Genomic DNA, 16,703 nt, shown 5'->3' with positions numbered 1-16,703 from the left:
ACATAATTTGCTGTTAGTAATTTGGTAACATTTTTCAAATATTCTTTATGAAGTACGTGACTGATATGAACAAGAAAAAAAATCATCAAGTGTTTTTTAAAGGATTATCTATAAATAGACCATTTATTTCTTTGTACAAGCATATCACGTTCACTCTTGTCCTTTAAATTTCAAGTAAGAGTATCATTGAATAAAAACACAAAGTGTAAAAAAAAAATTGAACTTCATGAGTTGCCCTAAACCATTCAATTTGACATCTAGCGAGTGGGAATAGTTGTGACCTTCTTGTAATAAAAATAAGGGTGCATTTGGCATTCGGATACATCCTAGTTATAGAGGTAAGGTGCACCTTTAAAATTTATCATGATATATAATTTGGATGTAAAATGTTATTGGGATTGTCTCAAAATCTATTTCTATATCTAATTATAAAATTTAAAATTTAAAAAATGGTTAAAATCAAGTTGATCTATAAACATATGAAAATCTTGAAAATGTGGATGGTGTAAATATATGTTGTAAAATGCACTATTTATGAGACTTAAAATCTTTTAATTTTCATGGTCATACATCTTGATGTCGAGATGATCAATCAAAGGGTTTTTCAACATTAAAACTACTTTTTCCAATGGATTTTTGAGGTGCATCTGTAGTTATACATTATAAGGTTGCATCCTTATTTAACCTTTTTCCTAAAAATAAATGGTCTCTTGATAGACAATCTATTTTTTCAAAGGGCAAAGTTTATATGAGGTGCCTTCCTTATATTGTAGAATTAAGGCACACTTGTAAAATTTGTATGGAGATGTAATTTTGATGTCTGAAATTTTATGACTGCTTGAAAATCTATTTTTATTTTTAGTTACAAATTTTTAAATTTTATAAAAGAAAATATTTATATAAGATTGCAACCTTGAAATGTAGAATTACAGATGCACCTGAAAAAAAGAGGAAAAAGGTCGTTTAATGTTGAAAGACCCTCTAATTGATCATCTCGACATCGAGATATCTGAATATGAAAAAAAAAATTGAGTCCCATAAATAGGGCTTCTTGCAACACATTATCTAGACCATCAATTTTAAAGATTTTCATATATTTATAGATCCACGTGTTTTAACCATTTTTGGAGTTTAAAATTTTATAATTAGATATAAAAGTAGACTTTCAAATAGTAATAATAAATTTTACACCAAAATTACATTTTATAATAAATTTTGGAGGTGCACCTTAATTTAATTGTTTGAGGTTGCAACCTTATAGAAACCACACCATTTTTAAAAAATAGTATGGACTAAGGCTATAAACATTTGAAGATCTTAAAAATAAACTCTCCAAGACCAATTGTTACACATGCATTATTTTTAGGATTTAAAATTCATATCCACACATCTTGAGGTCTGATGATTGATTAGAGGTTTTATACAGCCAAAACACTTTTTTTTAGAGGAGTGTTTAGGCATACCTTACTTGAATAGTATAAGCTTGCAATCTTACATAAATTATTTCCTTTTTTAAATGTTACCACATGTAAATATTTTTGTAGGATAATAATCCCTTAAATAATAGTTTCTCTGAAAAAAGAGAGTCATAACCACCCAGATGAATAAAAAATTGGTTCGCTATAGATGTGCCCTTGAGTTACTGACCCCAGGTATTTAACTTTGGATACGGTTTCTATAAGGTTGCAATTTTAAACAATCCAATAAGGGATTTTGTTTGTAATATATATATTTTTTAATGTTTTTCATTTTTTTGACAAAAATGAAAATTGTTTTGATCATTAATATTTATTTATATATATATTTTTTATCTTTATTTAGATATGCGTTATTTAATTATTTTTTAAATATATTTTTTACATTTTATTAAATTTATTTTTTGAACATTAAACTCCCGAGACTTAGCCGATCCGATTTTACCAACTCACGCTTGAACCTTTGTATATACAATCTATAAAATCAACCGAAATCGACCAAAATTTCGCCCTTGCAATGAATTCTCGAGGGGCATTTCGAAATTTGTGAACTAATTTGGGCATCTCCAGTTTCTCTCTCACCATATAAATAGCAGAGAACACGGATCCGAACTCTAAGACGCATCGAGTTCAGGATTAATGGAGCTCGTTTTTTTCGTTGCTTCACTGCTCCTCAGTACAGTTTCGGGTGGCACTACCGGTAAGAAAAATTACCATAATGCCCTCGGTTCCCTTCCTTCTCTCGTTCTTACCCCTCCGTTCTCTCTGAATCTAGTTTATTAAGCTCATTTTCCCTTGCTTTCTGTATTTTTTGTTCAAATATTCTCTGAAACTCGCTCCTTTTAAGTACATTTTCTGCTTCAAAATCATTATCTTTCCATTTATTTATTTGTTATTTGTTGTAAGTTGGAACAAATCTTCAAGGTTTGACTCAATGTAGATCGCTTCATGGTAGTTTATTGGATTTAATTTGGTTCTTAATCATATTTTCTGCTTCATATCGAGCAGATCTCATGAAAGTCCACTTTTCAGACCACTTTTCAGACTGTTAACTTTTTTTCTCTTGAAGTTTTTTAGCACAGGTATTTTAAGTTTGACTCAATGTAGATCGCTAAGAATAGTTCAAATGAAGTGGATTTGAGTTTGAATCATATTCATCACATTATTTTGTAATCAATGCGTAATACACTTTACATTTTGGTATCACTTTTGACTTGGAGTCTTTATAATCTCAGATCTACATTTCCTCCCGTTCAAATGTACACAATATGATTTACATGATATGATACGAAACAATAGATCCATGGTACAAATGTATGCAGATCCAATTTCCAAAGAGCAAAGAGCTGATGCTTGTGAGAATAATGTCATTTGTTCGGTATGACATAGATTCAGCTTTATGTGTGTATTTGTTTGATTATGTATTTATGCTCATGGACTGTAAATGAGGCTAGTTAAGTTGTTCGATTCATTTTACTGATATGGATCTTAGAAGTCGCTTTACCTCTTAAAAAATCTAATAAATTACAGGATAGTAAAAATCGAAAAAAATATAAATCAATGGAATAGTAATTCCAATACTTACTCAATTCCAACTTATTCCTGTTCTCATAGAGCCCAACCTTTGTTTTTTTCCTTCTTTTTGTTTTTTAGAGAAATAGGATAACCATATTAAGCATAAAAATTAGTCATAAAAGCCGCTAGAAGTAATAGCAGGCAACCCACAGGATGGGTGCTCAGACTGTACAAGCAAAAAAGAGGGAGAAGTAAAGAAGTGGGTATAGGCAACCCCCAGATGCTCTGACCATACAAACATAGGAGCTGAGGTTTCCATCCCATGGTTCACCTGCCACTGCTTAGGAACTTTATTTTTTGAGCCCTACTGCAATTCTTCTGCATTTATGATGTCTTAAAATCTTGTATTTGAATTGCACACTACAAACGTGAAACCAAAGAAAAGATTGAAACATCTGAAGGTCAACTTCTTAAGAGCAGATCCCTTTGAGTGTATAGAGCCTAGCTTCATGAGCTATGTCTCAATCAATCTTGAATGAAGTCTTAACAATGAAAACGGAACTAAAAGGTGGTGGTAAATTATAAAGCAGGGAGGGCATGAAAGGAGGAGGACATGAAAGGAGGAGGACAGGGAAAAGCATATGATCCCACATTCCATGGTGCATATCTCGCAAATGGTAAGAAGTTTAGTACATGAATTTTAAGCTTATCGTGCATTGTGTATTAGATGACCAGAATGAGAAGGGAGAGGCAAATTTTAGACTGCCCCAAAACTGAGATGGTCTCAAGTAAATGTGATCTAATTGATTTGATGAGTGTTGGGGTTTTTCTGGCCATTCCTGCATAGCTATATACTGCAATCCTAGATGAGGAATGTCATGCTTCATAATATGCTAAAAACAATAGTTGATATTGCATGGACATGGACAGAAATTTCAGTGTCAACAAATGCAAATGGATTCACAGAAATCCCCAGGCACACATGACAACATTCAGTGTTCAACCGAGGCCCTTCCAAACAGTTAGCATGTGATGGTGGTTATTCGAGATTAATGTTTGAGAACACCTCCTAAAGCTAGAACAAAATGCAACTCTTGGGTTTGGATTTCTTGAGAGGAATATTTTGCTTCACCCATTGTTTCTTACTTGCCTTCCCTACTTGCAAGCTCATTTAGCTGAATCCCTTGGTCAAAGGCCGCTAAAATTCATGTAAACAGTGACATCTCTATTGTCACTTTAGAAGTTTGGGTTATTGGAGGACATAACTTCCATCTGATGCTTTTTGTGCAGTACTATCTGAGCTCACCATGCACATAATTGTCAATCACGCCCAAAACATTCAAGATTCTTATAAGAAGCACATGAAAATAAGCCTAAGCAGGGGAGTGTGCCTTGCTTGGTCTGTCCTCGTGAGTGGTAGGATATTTGATCTCCTCAATAACCAGGACCTCAGGATTCTAGTTTGGCAAGTTAAAAGTGAAAAATGTCCCATATTTTCCATTGTTGGAAAGGAAGAGGGGTCCATGTTGATTTGACTGAGGGATCAAGGGAAGGAATACTGGAAACAGGGCACTATGAGGATTTGTTTGAAAATACAGTTAGCTGGATGTTAAATGGATGCACGGATTGTAGCTGGTGATAACATGACCAATCGTGGTACGGGCAGTTTTAATTTTATGTGGGATTAATCTTATTTAGTTTGTATTTGTTAACAATTTCCTGATTTTCCTCTTAAGACTCTTTTGTCATTGAAGATGGCCTTCACTAGATTCTATGGATGGGTTAGGGTCTGCCCAACTTGTTATGATAGATTACACTATTTCAGGTTACAAAATGAGGAGGGGATAAGTGTGCTATGGTCAAGATTGCACATTGAATAGGTAAGGAATAAGAAGCATTTATAAACATGTTCTTTGCGTCTTAATTGAATAGGTTACCTTTATTTTGTTTTAATTTGGAGATTCTTTGCGAGTCTTGATTGATTGCAGTTTTTTATTTTTGCCTACTGAGTTTGTTCAAAGACATAGTTTGGTGGTCAATTTTGAGAGTAGTACCACTCCAACTTGTTCAACCTCTGCTTTTTCTTTTTCCGGGAATCAGTGTTTAAACTTTAATAGAATGTTTGATTTTTTTATTTTTATAACATAAATGTATGTTTCTGACCCCAATTAATTGAGAAAAGGCTATGATGATGATAAAATATATATTTCGGACCATTAAAATAGGACCTATGCAACCCCTCCATAACGTACATCATCGATTTATTGTTTCGTGGGCTCATGAATCCAATATGTAGATCCTTCTTGATGACCATAAGAGAGTAAGATAAATTAGGAATATGGGATGCCTATTGGATTGTTTGTTTCCTCTTTTCCCAATCCCATTATTCGCTCCTCTTTTGGCATTTTGAGACTTTGGCATCTCTAGGTTACATGGCTTAACCATAATAAGATTTTTTGGAAAAGGTTTACTCTTCTGAATCCACACCACACACATGCGTGCACACACACATTGACATTGACAGAGAAAGAGTTCTATTCATGCACTCTCAATTGTTTCGCCATTGCAGGCAACCCTGCTGATGAGCTAGTTGCAGCACTCAATGCAAACCGCACAGCCCTCAAGCTCGCCTCTCTCCATGACAACCCAGGCCTCGGGTGCATGGCCCTCCAATACATCAAGGCCTACCAGGGCCGGTGCGATGAGGCCAATGATAAGAAGCCAGCTGATGCCGATTTCGCCCAAACTTTCGCCCCAAATTGCGGGGTTGAGCCATCATCCCTTGCCCAAGTTACTGGTCGCCTCCTCGGTTGCCAGTCAAGTTACGTCCATGCCACTGAGGCCTTCTCAAATCTCCTAATCCATAACAACAAGAGCTTGGCTATACTATACAATAAGAATCACACTGAGGTGGGAGCTGGGGTCAGTGGAACTGATGGTGGGGCGCCTTATTTTTGGTGTGTTTTGTTTAGCAATGGGGCTTCCAGCAGTAGCTTTGTGCTACCTGGTGGAGTTGCTTCGAAGCAACGGCCTGGGTGTTACAGTGGCACCAACGAGACATGTAGTGGGGCGATGGGTGGAAGATTGGGTGGTGGGGTTGGCATTCTTGGCCTTCTCCTAATGGTGGGCTTCGGCTTTGCCTTGTGAGCGTGGTGTTTCCTCTCTCCCTTTCTGAAGTTTGTAGCTTCTTCTGTCTCTCATCATGTGTCTTTCACTCTCTCTCTGAAGTCAAAACTTTTGCCTTTGTTTCTCATCTTGGCATTCTGTCTCTCTCTCTTTGAGTTAGAAGCTTCTACTTTTGTCTCCATCTTGCAAGTCTCTCTCTCTCTAGTATGAAACTTCTGATTCTGTTTTTCATTTTGGAAGTCTCTTTCTCTCTCTCAGTTTGAAGCTTCTACGTCTGTCTCTCATCTTGCAAGTCTCTTTCTCTCTCTCTAGTATGAAACTTCTACTTTTGTTTCTCATTTGGAAGTCTCACTCTCAAAAGTTTGAACCTTCTACCTCTCTGTCTCTCTGAAATCTGAACCTTCCTACTTGGAAGTCTCTCTGAAAATCTGAAGCTTCTTTCTCTCCCTCTGCTTCCTCTGTTTATTTTCCATCTTGGAACTTTATCCCTTGCTATGCCTAGGTGACCCTCTCCATTTCTCTCTCTCTCTCTCTCTCTCTCTCTCTCTCTCTCTCTCTCTCTCTCTCTCTCTCTTTTGCTGGGGTAACTCTCCGAGTTGTCTACTGCTGAGTTATTTGTTTTCTTCATTCTTTTACCACACCTTTCATTGAATTGATTGGGTGGTGAAAGACCCCAATTGGGTATGAGAACAAAAAACAAATGGCTTCATTGTTTGGAGGTTAACTTCTTAATTCATCTCAATGTATCTTGCTGTGATTTATGCTTTGGAGGTTTTTCTCATATTCTTCAAATTTACAGGGATTTCCCAATTTGTTCCAAGTGTGATCTTTGTTACATCAATCTTAAAGTTGAGGGAAAGCGCCCTTCCTATGATTTAATTTCTCTTTGGAAATTGTGGGTTTGAGAAAAACGACTGATCCATATGGATTTTCATCAAAAATTGCAATTTTGGTGTTAGAAAACCCTCAAATTGATCTAAGCAACTTGATAATTATGTTTTTGAAAAAAAATAAAACCAATTTCAAGCCTTCAAAATAATGTATCTTGTAATACATTACCTCAACGGTCTATTTTCAGGTGTTCATAGATCAATCACATTTGAACTAGTTTTTAAGATTCAAATTCCATAATCAAGGTTGGAATTTTCAACCCATATAACTGCATGAATTTTGAGATGCGACACTGTTTGTGAGGCGTAGGCCTTAAGTGATCTGATAATATCCTTTTTCAGATTTTCATCTTCTTTTTGCATTTGCGAGCTCTCTCTCTTTCAGATTGAGAGTTCGATGCCTGCAACCACAATTTTATCTCTAGATTACACGAATCAAAATCACAAATTTACAACACAAATCGTCAGCCTTGATAAGGAAAAGATAAAATTGGCCTGAGAGTTCACACAAAATTTTGAGGGAGAAAATGATTATTTGACCTTCCAGTGAGTATGAGAAAATAGAGGAGACTGCTCCTATCAAATCTCTTTTGTTCAAATTATTCATAAATTTTTTAAGATTTCTGTGTCTCTCTATCATTGACAAGGTTTTGGAATTCATTGAAATCCTCAAGTGATAGACCTCCTAAATGAACAATAAGAAATATGTAATCAGGGGTTCGAAACTCAGAGCTTTTCAATTAAATGGTTTTTTGGGCAAGGATTGAATGGATAGAGAGGGAGACAATCAATAACCAAAACAAATAAGATCAAAATTTTGTAATTTTAGAGGGAGAAATGGAAGACTAGAGAGAGAAGTAGTAGCCTGTGAGTAAAGACTGCAAAGTTGGTGTAGTGTGGACCCTCATTGTTGTTTCCCAGACATGGGAAAATAGGTGAGAGGTTTCCAAGTTATCAACAAACAAATATGAAATGGAAGGAAGATTTTTAGAGAGAGAAAATAAGAGAAGAGGTGAGAAACAAATGCGTAAAGAAAACAAAGAACAAAGATAATGAGGCTTTAATTTATGAATGTGAGAGAAAGACTAGTGAGTAATGAGAGAAAATGACAGCCGTATATAGAAAGGGAGAATACCATTAAAAGTTGAGTGTAGTTTGTATAAGGTTGCGACCTTAAACGATAGGCATACCTCCAAATTTTATCATAACACCTAATTTAGGTGTTAGGAAATTTTTAGGATGGCTTGAAAATATATTTTTATATTTAATTATAAAAATTTATACTCCAGAAATATTATCAAGTCTAATTGCTCTTCAATTACAAATAAATCTTTTAAAAATAAAGACAAGTACATTCCAGTAGGTTGCATAATTTTTATACCAAATCAGCATTTTAAAACTCAATGATTTTCAATCCGGATTGTCAATCCAGACAGAAATCCAGTCAGGACCAAACCAATGTTGTGATAGCATGGGTTCCGAGCCTCCCTTGAAATCCCCTTAAAACACATTTTTATAATTATCTAATGTACTTTTAGGTCCTCTATAAATCCCCAAATTTTATTTTATTTTATTTGAAAATTTTTGGATCTGTGATTCGGACACCAATTGGTGGGTATATGATATGCCCCGCCAATCCGGTTGTAAGAATTGGGGATCCCTAACGTTTTGATTCGACTTGTAAAAGATTCGCGGGAAACATAAAAGCCCGGGAAAGATTGCGTATGGAAGAAGTTTTAGGACACTAACGGTCCTTTTGCTCCCTCCATTTCTCTTTCTCTCAAAACTCAAAACCCTACTCTCTCTCTACAATCAAGACCCTTCACACTCTCTCTCTAATCATCCTGCTCTCTATCTTTCTTGAGCCATTTTCATCTATTTCTCTCTCATCCTTTCATTTTCTCCTCTCTCTCTCTCTCCTCATCAGGCATTTCCTGCGCCTAAATACCATGCCGGTGTTGCGATCAGGAACCATTACAGAAGCCGTTGTAAAAGAATCTCCAAACCCTAAGATTGAACCAATGACGCCAGTCCAACCTGACCAGAAGCTCCGAACCCATGCTGCATCCCCTTCTTCCCTGTCAGAATCAGGGTTAGGGCTTGGCCTTAGCCCTAATGGCAATTATACAATCAGCGGCCCTTTCTTGCGGAGGGCAAGGCGAAACTTAGAGTCAAGGTCAGGTTTGAGTGCTGGCCCTGATGAGGAGAAAGATAATACGAGTTCAGGATCATGGTTAGCGTTAGGGATTGGGTTTTCCACCTGCTCTGGTTCTAAACCAGTTAGGAAGAGTGCAAGGCTTGCTCCTAAGTTAGGTTTGGATGGACGAGATAACATATATAATGGCGATGAAAGTACCAAGAAATCGGGTGTTAAGAGATTACTGGTTCAAGATTCAAATGAGCGCCTAAAGAAATCGAGAAAGGAAGAAGCTTGGGATCAAAATTTATCTGGCTCTGAATTGTTGGAGACGAAAGGTGTGGAGTCTCTGAATTCCTTAGGAACTCTTTCTGAAATTGCTAGAAATGTGAAAGAGTTTGAAGAGAGACTGGAAAATCAACAGAAAAATGGAGGATCAGGATTTGAGAAACCAGTTGATGATGTTACAGAAACAAGTGGTTCATGCTCCAAAAGGGCCAAAAGGTCTAGAGATAAAGGGAAAGCTGTATTAGATTCAGGCCACATTGGTTCATGCTCAACAAGGCCCAAAAGGTCTAGAGATAAAGGGAAAGCTATATCAGATTCAGGCCACATTGCTGTAAGTTTTCCTGGGTTCACTCATTTTAATCAAGAGAATGAAAGAAGCCAAAACCAGGATATCCACAGTGGTTCAGTTTTGGGCAAGGCCATTGATAATCCACTTGTGATTCTTATCGAAGATGAACCAGAACACGAGCAGATACGACAAGAATCATGGATTGATGGTTCAAATAATGAAAATGAAATTCTGTTTGATAATCCCAAATGGAATTCAAGGAGAGAAGCAAATCGTCAAGTTGCTCGTTCAGTTGCAGAGAGATTCGCTCGATTCCAACCAGAGATAGAAGAAGTAGAAAGAGAAGATCACAAAGAAGGAGAAGAAAATTGGCCAGGGCCTTTCAGTACAGCCTATGACCTTCTGGATAAGAGAGAAACTGAACTGGAAGCTCGAAAACAGAGGCTTGCTAGCCGTAAAACCTCAGGGCCCTCTTTGATCAACTGGGTTCCTTCTAATAAACAAGAAGCCCGGGTCTCGAAGCCCCCATCGCTGGAACAACTATGTTTTGGGGCTTTGAGCAAGAATTTGGAAGCCGTTGCTTCCCTGGAAAATTGGTCGAATTTTCCTGAATTGTTCAGGAATAAGTTCAGTAAAGCAGCCCACAAGTCTCGGAAAATGAATTCAAATATTATGGGGCTGCTTTTCAGTGGGTGCCCATCTGAAATTAGGGTTTGGGATTGTTCTCTAGTGACCCAAGAGGAACTTCAAAGCATTCTGGGAAATTTTAATGGTGAAGAATTGAAGGTCTCCCCTCAAAAACCATGATATTTTTGATCTAATGTGTATACATTTTATTTTACTTCTTGAATAGCATGATATCTTGCTTATCCAATCACTTTTTGCTGAAATTGGTAGTTTCCTTAGTTTCCATGCTTTTTATGCTCTGTTTGGAGCTTTTTTTGGGTGTGTGAAGAAAATACATGAGTGAGTGAAGAGGAAACGACGCTTTCCATCATAACGTTTATGAGAAACCCTATTCTTGTCAATATATGACATTTGTGTGTGTGTGTGTGTGTGTGTGTGTGTGTGTGAGAGAGAGAGAGAGAGAGAGAGAGAGAGAGAGAGAGAGAGAGAGATCTTAAAAGTAGTTCATATCAGCTGCTGTGGCATTCATTACTTATTATGCGTCTTGAGATTATTATTTTATTTGAATTAAATTCCATGTTCATACTTTTATAATCTACCTGGCATCTTACATATTGGATAACAAAGCCATTAGAAGCTTCAGTGGATGAGCAATTTTTTTGTCTTTTCCAATGGCAATATTCCCATTTGCTAACTGTTTTCCTATGTGTATCAGGTTCTTCAATTTGATTTTTGTGGGCGAAGCATGACAGATGGTCTTTTGCAGTCTATAACCACTGGTTTTCCTTTGTTAACTAATATTTCTATTCGTGGAGCATACTGTCTTTCTGACTCTGGACTAGATTCACTGGTTTCCTCTACTCCTTCACTGAGGTCTATAAATTTGAGCCAATGCTCTTTCCTTAGTGAAGTGGGTATTCAGACTTTAGTGGTTAAGTTGGGATCTGTATTGAGGGAATTGTATATTGATGATTGTGACCAGTTCGATGCAAAGGCAATCCTTCCGTCATTAAAGAAGATAGAGAATTTGGAAGTACTTTCAATTGTGGGATTGCAAAATGTTTCGGACAGATTCATCAGTGAGTTGATGCTGTCTCATGGTTGTTGCCTGAAGGAGCTTGGACTTGCCCGTTGCAGGTTGGTTTCTTGTTGAGTGTTTAACTACTGACTTTTCTACTTTCAATCAGTTTCCGGGAGAAAAATATGGAAAAATTTTCTATAGTGTAATGGACTATAGAAACCCCAGTCTAATGGGGGTCATCACCATCCAATCAAATGGTGGATGATGATGGAGAGAGACTGGGTCTCACGAGAACGAGATGTGTCCCGATGGTAGGTCCCATTTTCTTTCCATTATTCCACATTTCTTCGAACTGTGGTGACGCCAATAAACTTTGGTTTTTTCATAGTCTTGGATTATACAATATAACATGCTTTTTATTGAGAAATTATACAATATAACATGCCTATGACAAAACGTTGATTTTTATCTTTCTAGATATCTAAACACAAACAGCATTTTTCTGAAATTCATACTGTGAGGTTCTGGTTCCTTTCTTAATGGACATCTTTTCCATAGAAATGCTCATATGTTCTAACTAGGAAGATGTCTTTAGGAGTTACTATTCCTATCCACTTGTCATCCTTCTGGTTGTCCTACTAATTTTCTAACAGAATCCCCCTCATATTGAATAGTCTGATGTCTTTTTGTTATTTCCCATGATCTGAAAGAGTCTATTTAACTCATTTATTTCTTATGCCTAAAACATCTTGAATATATTTAAGAAATAGTCTATGGGCCCATATGTTGCGGAGATGCACGATCCTTAATTTGTATTTGTTTTGCTTTCCTTAGACATATATTAGGAGAACCAGCCTCTTCTCAACTTCAGAAGTATTCTACCATCGATGGTAATTTGTTTTATGATGATTATGGAACAAAATAACAGGACTTCTTTTTAGCAGTTCCATTCATGATATTCCCATTGACATTAATAATCATTACTTTTGATGCAGAGAGTTGACTGATAAGTCCATTGAATACATCGCAGCGTATTGCAATGGATTGCGTGCTCTCAACTTGGATAACTTGCTGAAGCTAACTGACTTGGCCATCACCTCTCTTACGCATGGTTGCACCTCATCACTCGAAAAGTTGACTCTAGGCCATGGTGTTTTCAGGTTTATCAAAACTTCCATGTTCTCCAAGGGATATTTCGTCATCCACGCTTAGTAATAAGAAAAAAGTGTACTTTATAATTGATTAATATGATCCATATCTTTTCCTATTTTATTGATTCAAGGTACTTCTATTGGGTCTGAATTGTGGTATCTCGCAATACATTTTTTTGTGTTTTTGCATGCTAGATACCCATATGCACAATTTTCTTCACATGTGGATGCACATACTCATGATCATATGTACCCTCTGTTTAGGAATTGAGAGTACCATGTATAGCCTTAGAGCCTTTTGTGCCCCAGGGTGACATGCAGCCAAAATTTGTTGGAAATCAGCACAACATGCAGCAGTAGACACTAGTTTCATTAAGGATTCCGATTTCATATGTATCTTAGTTTTTAAATTTCAGAATTTAAAGCAAACCAGAAAACACGTTTCACAGACACACACATGCACACGCACACATCCTACTGAGAGATAGATAGTGTTCTCAGAATTCAAACGGACATGGTCTTACAACTTGTATGTAGCATATCTGTGGACAGATTGCATGCCATATCTGAGATGATAGACTGAAGAAAAGCTCTGACCTCCTCCACTTCTCGGGCCTTCAGCCTCCCATTGAGTGTTTGTTATATCTAGAGCCCTCAACATGGTTCCTTTATGTTGAGTTGGGGCTTGCGAGAGATACCCATTCATTGATCATTTGGTGCTGGCAATATTGTTTATTGGTTACAGTTATTCTAAATCCGTCGCAACTTTAAAAACTTGGAATCCAAGTAGTTGGTGGACCAGTTGGTCAATGAGAACTGGTTTTCTAAGCTACTTATTAGGTGACTTCTCTCAGAGTGGTAGTCTCCCTTTTGTATACGATCTTGGCTGCTATTTCTTTGTTGGGGACGGTGCGCTCTTTTTTGGAGGGAGTTAGGCCTTAGTTTCTTTTTTCTTGGGCATTTTCTCTATATAATTTTTTTGATATATTTTTTTCTTCAAAATATGCTTAGTCTCGAAAAATAAATTGATTACATGCCTATCCATTTATCTAGGTTTTCATTCACCAATCTATAGCAGGCATGCATGCTGCGTAACAATTCCTGATTAATAGATAGATGCATGCCTATCTATGATTTGGATTCTTTGTCAACATCAGACTGTACTTTTGTACATTTTTCTTTTTCCTTTTATAGTTTATTCTTTTTGGGACATAAGCATGTATGCTTTCATACATTTTCTTTTTCACTTGTTTTAGGACAGACATTATGTTAAAATTCTCAATTCCATTAGCAGTTCTGTCTGTTTGAGTTTGTCTTTCTTTTTCGACTTCCAATTTTTATCTTTTCTGATTCATGTTCTCTTTGATACCCTTTGTTGCTTGATATTCTTCATTTCATTCAATATTTGGTAGATATTATAGTATAGTCAATAAGATTTATGGTATTCTGCTTCCAAGCACATATGTGTCTCACAGAAACTTCGCATAATTGACAGCGATGAAGCAGTTTCCACCTTTGTTGAAACACGTGGAAATTCTTTGAAGGACCTTTCGCTGAGTGGAGTTAAGCAGGTATTGCATCTACTTCTGATATCCCATATGAGTTCAGAGATAATATTTTTATGCCTTACAAACCATTTGAAATGTCCTTCTAGTGAAGTAAAAAATTTATATAGGGTGTCAAACTTATAATATTAAAATAAGATGCACCTCAAAAATCCTCTGGAAGAGGGTGTTCCGATGTTGGGAAACCTCCAACTAATCATTTTAAACTTGAGATGTATGGATATGAAGAGAAAAAAAAATCTTTAAGTCCTAAAAATAGTGCATTTTGTAACAAGTTATATGAGCATCTATTTTTTAAGATTTTTCAAGCATTCATAGAATTGCTTGATCTGTATTGCTTTGGAATCTTAAACTTCATAACTAGGAATGGAAATAGATTTTTAAGCTGTCATAAGGTTTCCAACACTGGGATTACATCTCTTGGTAAAATTTTAGATAGTGTCCCTTACTTACAGTATAAGGAGGGCGCATTATGCAAGCCTCATGTTTGTAATGTCTATATTTAGGATTTGCACTTTCAATCCTCTTCTCACGTATTAAAGTGAGATCATGGTTCAGACACAACCCGAATGTCAATGTTTGAGCTGAAAGTTGCCAGCATGAATTCATGGATTTTTCTTGGTATGTGTGTGTGTATGTGAGTGTGTGAGTGTGTGTGTGTTTGAGAGAGAGAGAGAGAGAGAGAGAGAGATTAATTGGGCGACTCATTTGGAATTTACTCTATATTTTCTGCATGGACCTGGAGACAGCTAAATTGGGTGACTGATTTGGAATTTATACTATGTTTTCTGCATGGACGTGTTTGCATCCTTGAATCTTTACATGGGCTTACCAATTTTTTGATTATTAGATTATATTATATTCATGGACCTGTTTATTACGATGAATTAAACTTGTATTTGCATGGTTGTTAAGTTAAATTTCATTTGCATCGTTAAAGGCTGGTGAACAAACTGCATTGGCCATGTCGAGATGTTGCACAAAGAAGTTGCAGAGGCTCGATGTGTCATGGTGCCGGGAGATGACGGATGAGGCTCTTGGTTTGATTGCGGATTCATGTTTATATCTGCAAGAGCTGCGACTATTTGGCTGTACTGAGGTATTTCAGTTTCTAAATTTGATGTTGGGATTCTCTTTCTATTTCTTATTCAACTTCGGTCTGTCTCTTCTAAGTTCCGATTCTTAATCTACCCTATGAAGGATATAGTTCTGTGAGCTACATTATGGAGAAAGTATAAATGTACAACTGAGAAGCCTAATAAATTTTCATATTAATTTTTAAGGGAAAGTCAGATTTTCCATATAAATTTGGATATGGGAATTCTCTCTCTCTCTCAGTTTTATTCTGCCCATGAATTGGATCAGTAATGTGTTGTTTAAAAGAATCAGAGTAAATGGTTAGAATTTTTCTTTTCATTTTAGGAAATTCTAATACTTTTCTGAACTGGAATTGGAGTGGTTTCTGTTGGTTGATAATTTTGTGGATCATTTTCTACTACAAATTGAAAAATACTTGTGTCAATATAATATACATGTACAATCTCAACTATTTCAAGGAAAAGTTACAGAGAAAAATTACAGTGAAATGGAAATGGAAGTTACAGTGAAATGGAAATGGAAGTTTCTTTGAGTTCGATAAATTTATATATTATTTCAAACTATGGAGCTCTAAAAATTATCTCTGGATTGAATTTTTTCTTTTTTTTTGGGAACAATGCAGGTTACAGCCAAGTTTCTGAATGGCCACTCAAATCCTAATTTGAGAATCATTGGGATGAATGAGCCCTTATTCAATTATCCTCCATCCATGTGGGAATCTGGTGAATTCTAACCCCAAACCCCCCTCTTCTCTCTCTCTCTCTCTCTCTCTCTCTCGGAATAGTCACTGCTGTGAATGAGCCCTTTGTTCAAACATCCTCCATCCATGGGGGGATCTGGTGAATTTTGAGCACCCACTCCCCCTCCTCTCCTCTCTGTCTCTCTAGAGCGGGCTCTCTCTCTCTCTACAGTAATGTGGCAGTCGGGAACCAACAACCTACAAATTAATGTTACTTTTTCAACTTGCATGAAGACAAGCGTGTCCGCATGTTTGAATGCAGCATACATGCTCTTATTTATCCAAATCTTGGTATTTGTCTGTTGTCGTGAAGTATGTGGTTATATGTAATCACTTACCCCTTTTTTTTTATTTGTTATATGTAATTGTACGAAGTAATCTACGCAATAGATTGCATTGATGTTAAGGTTTCTAAGCTGCATATTATGTATTCTTATTTGTTTGATTCTCATATGTCAGGCACACAAGCTCAATTGGTTACACGGTATTACTTATAAGGGCGTGGTTTGTATTGGGTTCCAACCTTAAACAATCATATTACCGCGCACTTCTAAATTTTATCATAAATATAATTTTGGTATAAAAAGTTCTTAGGATGGTTTGAGAATCAATTTTCATCTCTAATTATAAAATCTTAGATTCAAAATCGTTCAAATCGAGTAGATTTGTGAACACTTGAAAATTTTGAAAATAGATAGACCAGATAATGTGTTGCAAGATCAATTAGATGATTTTCCAACATTAAAACAACAATCATTTATGATGGATTTTTGAGCTGTACC

General features: G+C 36.3%; 2 protein-coding genes across 3 annotated transcripts; both read left to right on the top strand.

Annotated features, from left to right (window-relative positions):
• The first annotated feature begins 2,091 nt into the window (after positions 1 to 2,091).
• LOC18439442 (uncharacterized) lies at positions 2,092 to 6,882 on the top strand. Its single transcript, XM_006849607.4, has 2 exons — positions 2,092 to 2,175; positions 5,560 to 6,882. The coding sequence occupies exons 1-2, from the start codon at positions 2,115 to 2,117 to the stop codon at positions 6,135 to 6,137; spliced, it is 639 nt and encodes a 212-aa protein (XP_006849670.1). The 5' UTR covers positions 2,092 to 2,114; the 3' UTR covers positions 6,138 to 6,882.
• A 622-nt stretch (positions 6,883 to 7,504) lies between these two features.
• Positions 7,505 to 16,333, top strand: LOC18439443 (DNA repair protein rhp7). Of its 2 annotated transcripts, XM_088864274.1 has the most exons (7): positions 7,505 to 10,506; positions 11,063 to 11,484; positions 12,203 to 12,258; positions 12,364 to 12,528; positions 14,015 to 14,090; positions 15,025 to 15,183; positions 15,805 to 16,333. In XM_088864274.1, exons 1-4 carry the CDS (start codon positions 8,956 to 8,958, stop codon positions 12,369 to 12,371), a joined length of 2,037 nt encoding a protein of 678 aa, XP_088720400.1. In that variant the 5' UTR covers positions 7,505 to 8,955; the 3' UTR covers positions 12,372 to 12,528; positions 14,015 to 14,090; positions 15,025 to 15,183; positions 15,805 to 16,333. The 2 variants fall into 2 exon arrangements, with proteins under 2 accessions (XP_088720400.1, XP_006849671.2); XM_006849608.4 differs by lacking the exon at positions 12,203 to 12,258 and having other exon boundaries at positions 10,057 to 10,506.
• Positions 16,334 to 16,703: the final 370 nt, after the last annotated feature.

Source organism: Amborella trichopoda, chromosome 4, assembly GCF_054954075.1.
Source record: "Amborella trichopoda isolate Santa Cruz 75 chromosome 4, AtrichopodaSantaCruz75HAP2 v2.0, whole genome shotgun sequence".
In the NCBI taxonomy this organism is placed as follows: domain Eukaryota; kingdom Viridiplantae; phylum Streptophyta; class Magnoliopsida; order Amborellales; family Amborellaceae; genus Amborella; species Amborella trichopoda.
This window is presented reverse-complemented; position numbering and strand designations above follow the sequence as displayed.

Coding starts and splice junctions, on each gene's coding strand:
- LOC18439443 (XM_088864274.1), top strand. CDS start 8,956: ATGCCGGTGTTGCGATCAGGAACCATTACAGAAGCCGTTGTAAAAGAA. Junction 10,507..11,062: donor TTAATGGTGAAGAATTGAAG/GTCTCCCCTCAA, acceptor TATGTGTATCAG/GTTCTTCAATTTGATTTTTG. Junction 11,485..12,202: donor CTTGGACTTGCCCGTTGCAG/GTTGGTTTCTTG, acceptor TGCTTTCCTTAG/ACATATATTAGGAGAACCAG.
- LOC18439442 (XM_006849607.4), top strand. CDS start 2,115: ATGGAGCTCGTTTTTTTCGTTGCTTCACTGCTCCTCAGTACAGTTTCG. Junction 2,176..5,559: donor AGTTTCGGGTGGCACTACCG/GTAAGAAAAATT, acceptor TCGCCATTGCAG/GCAACCCTGCTGATGAGCTA.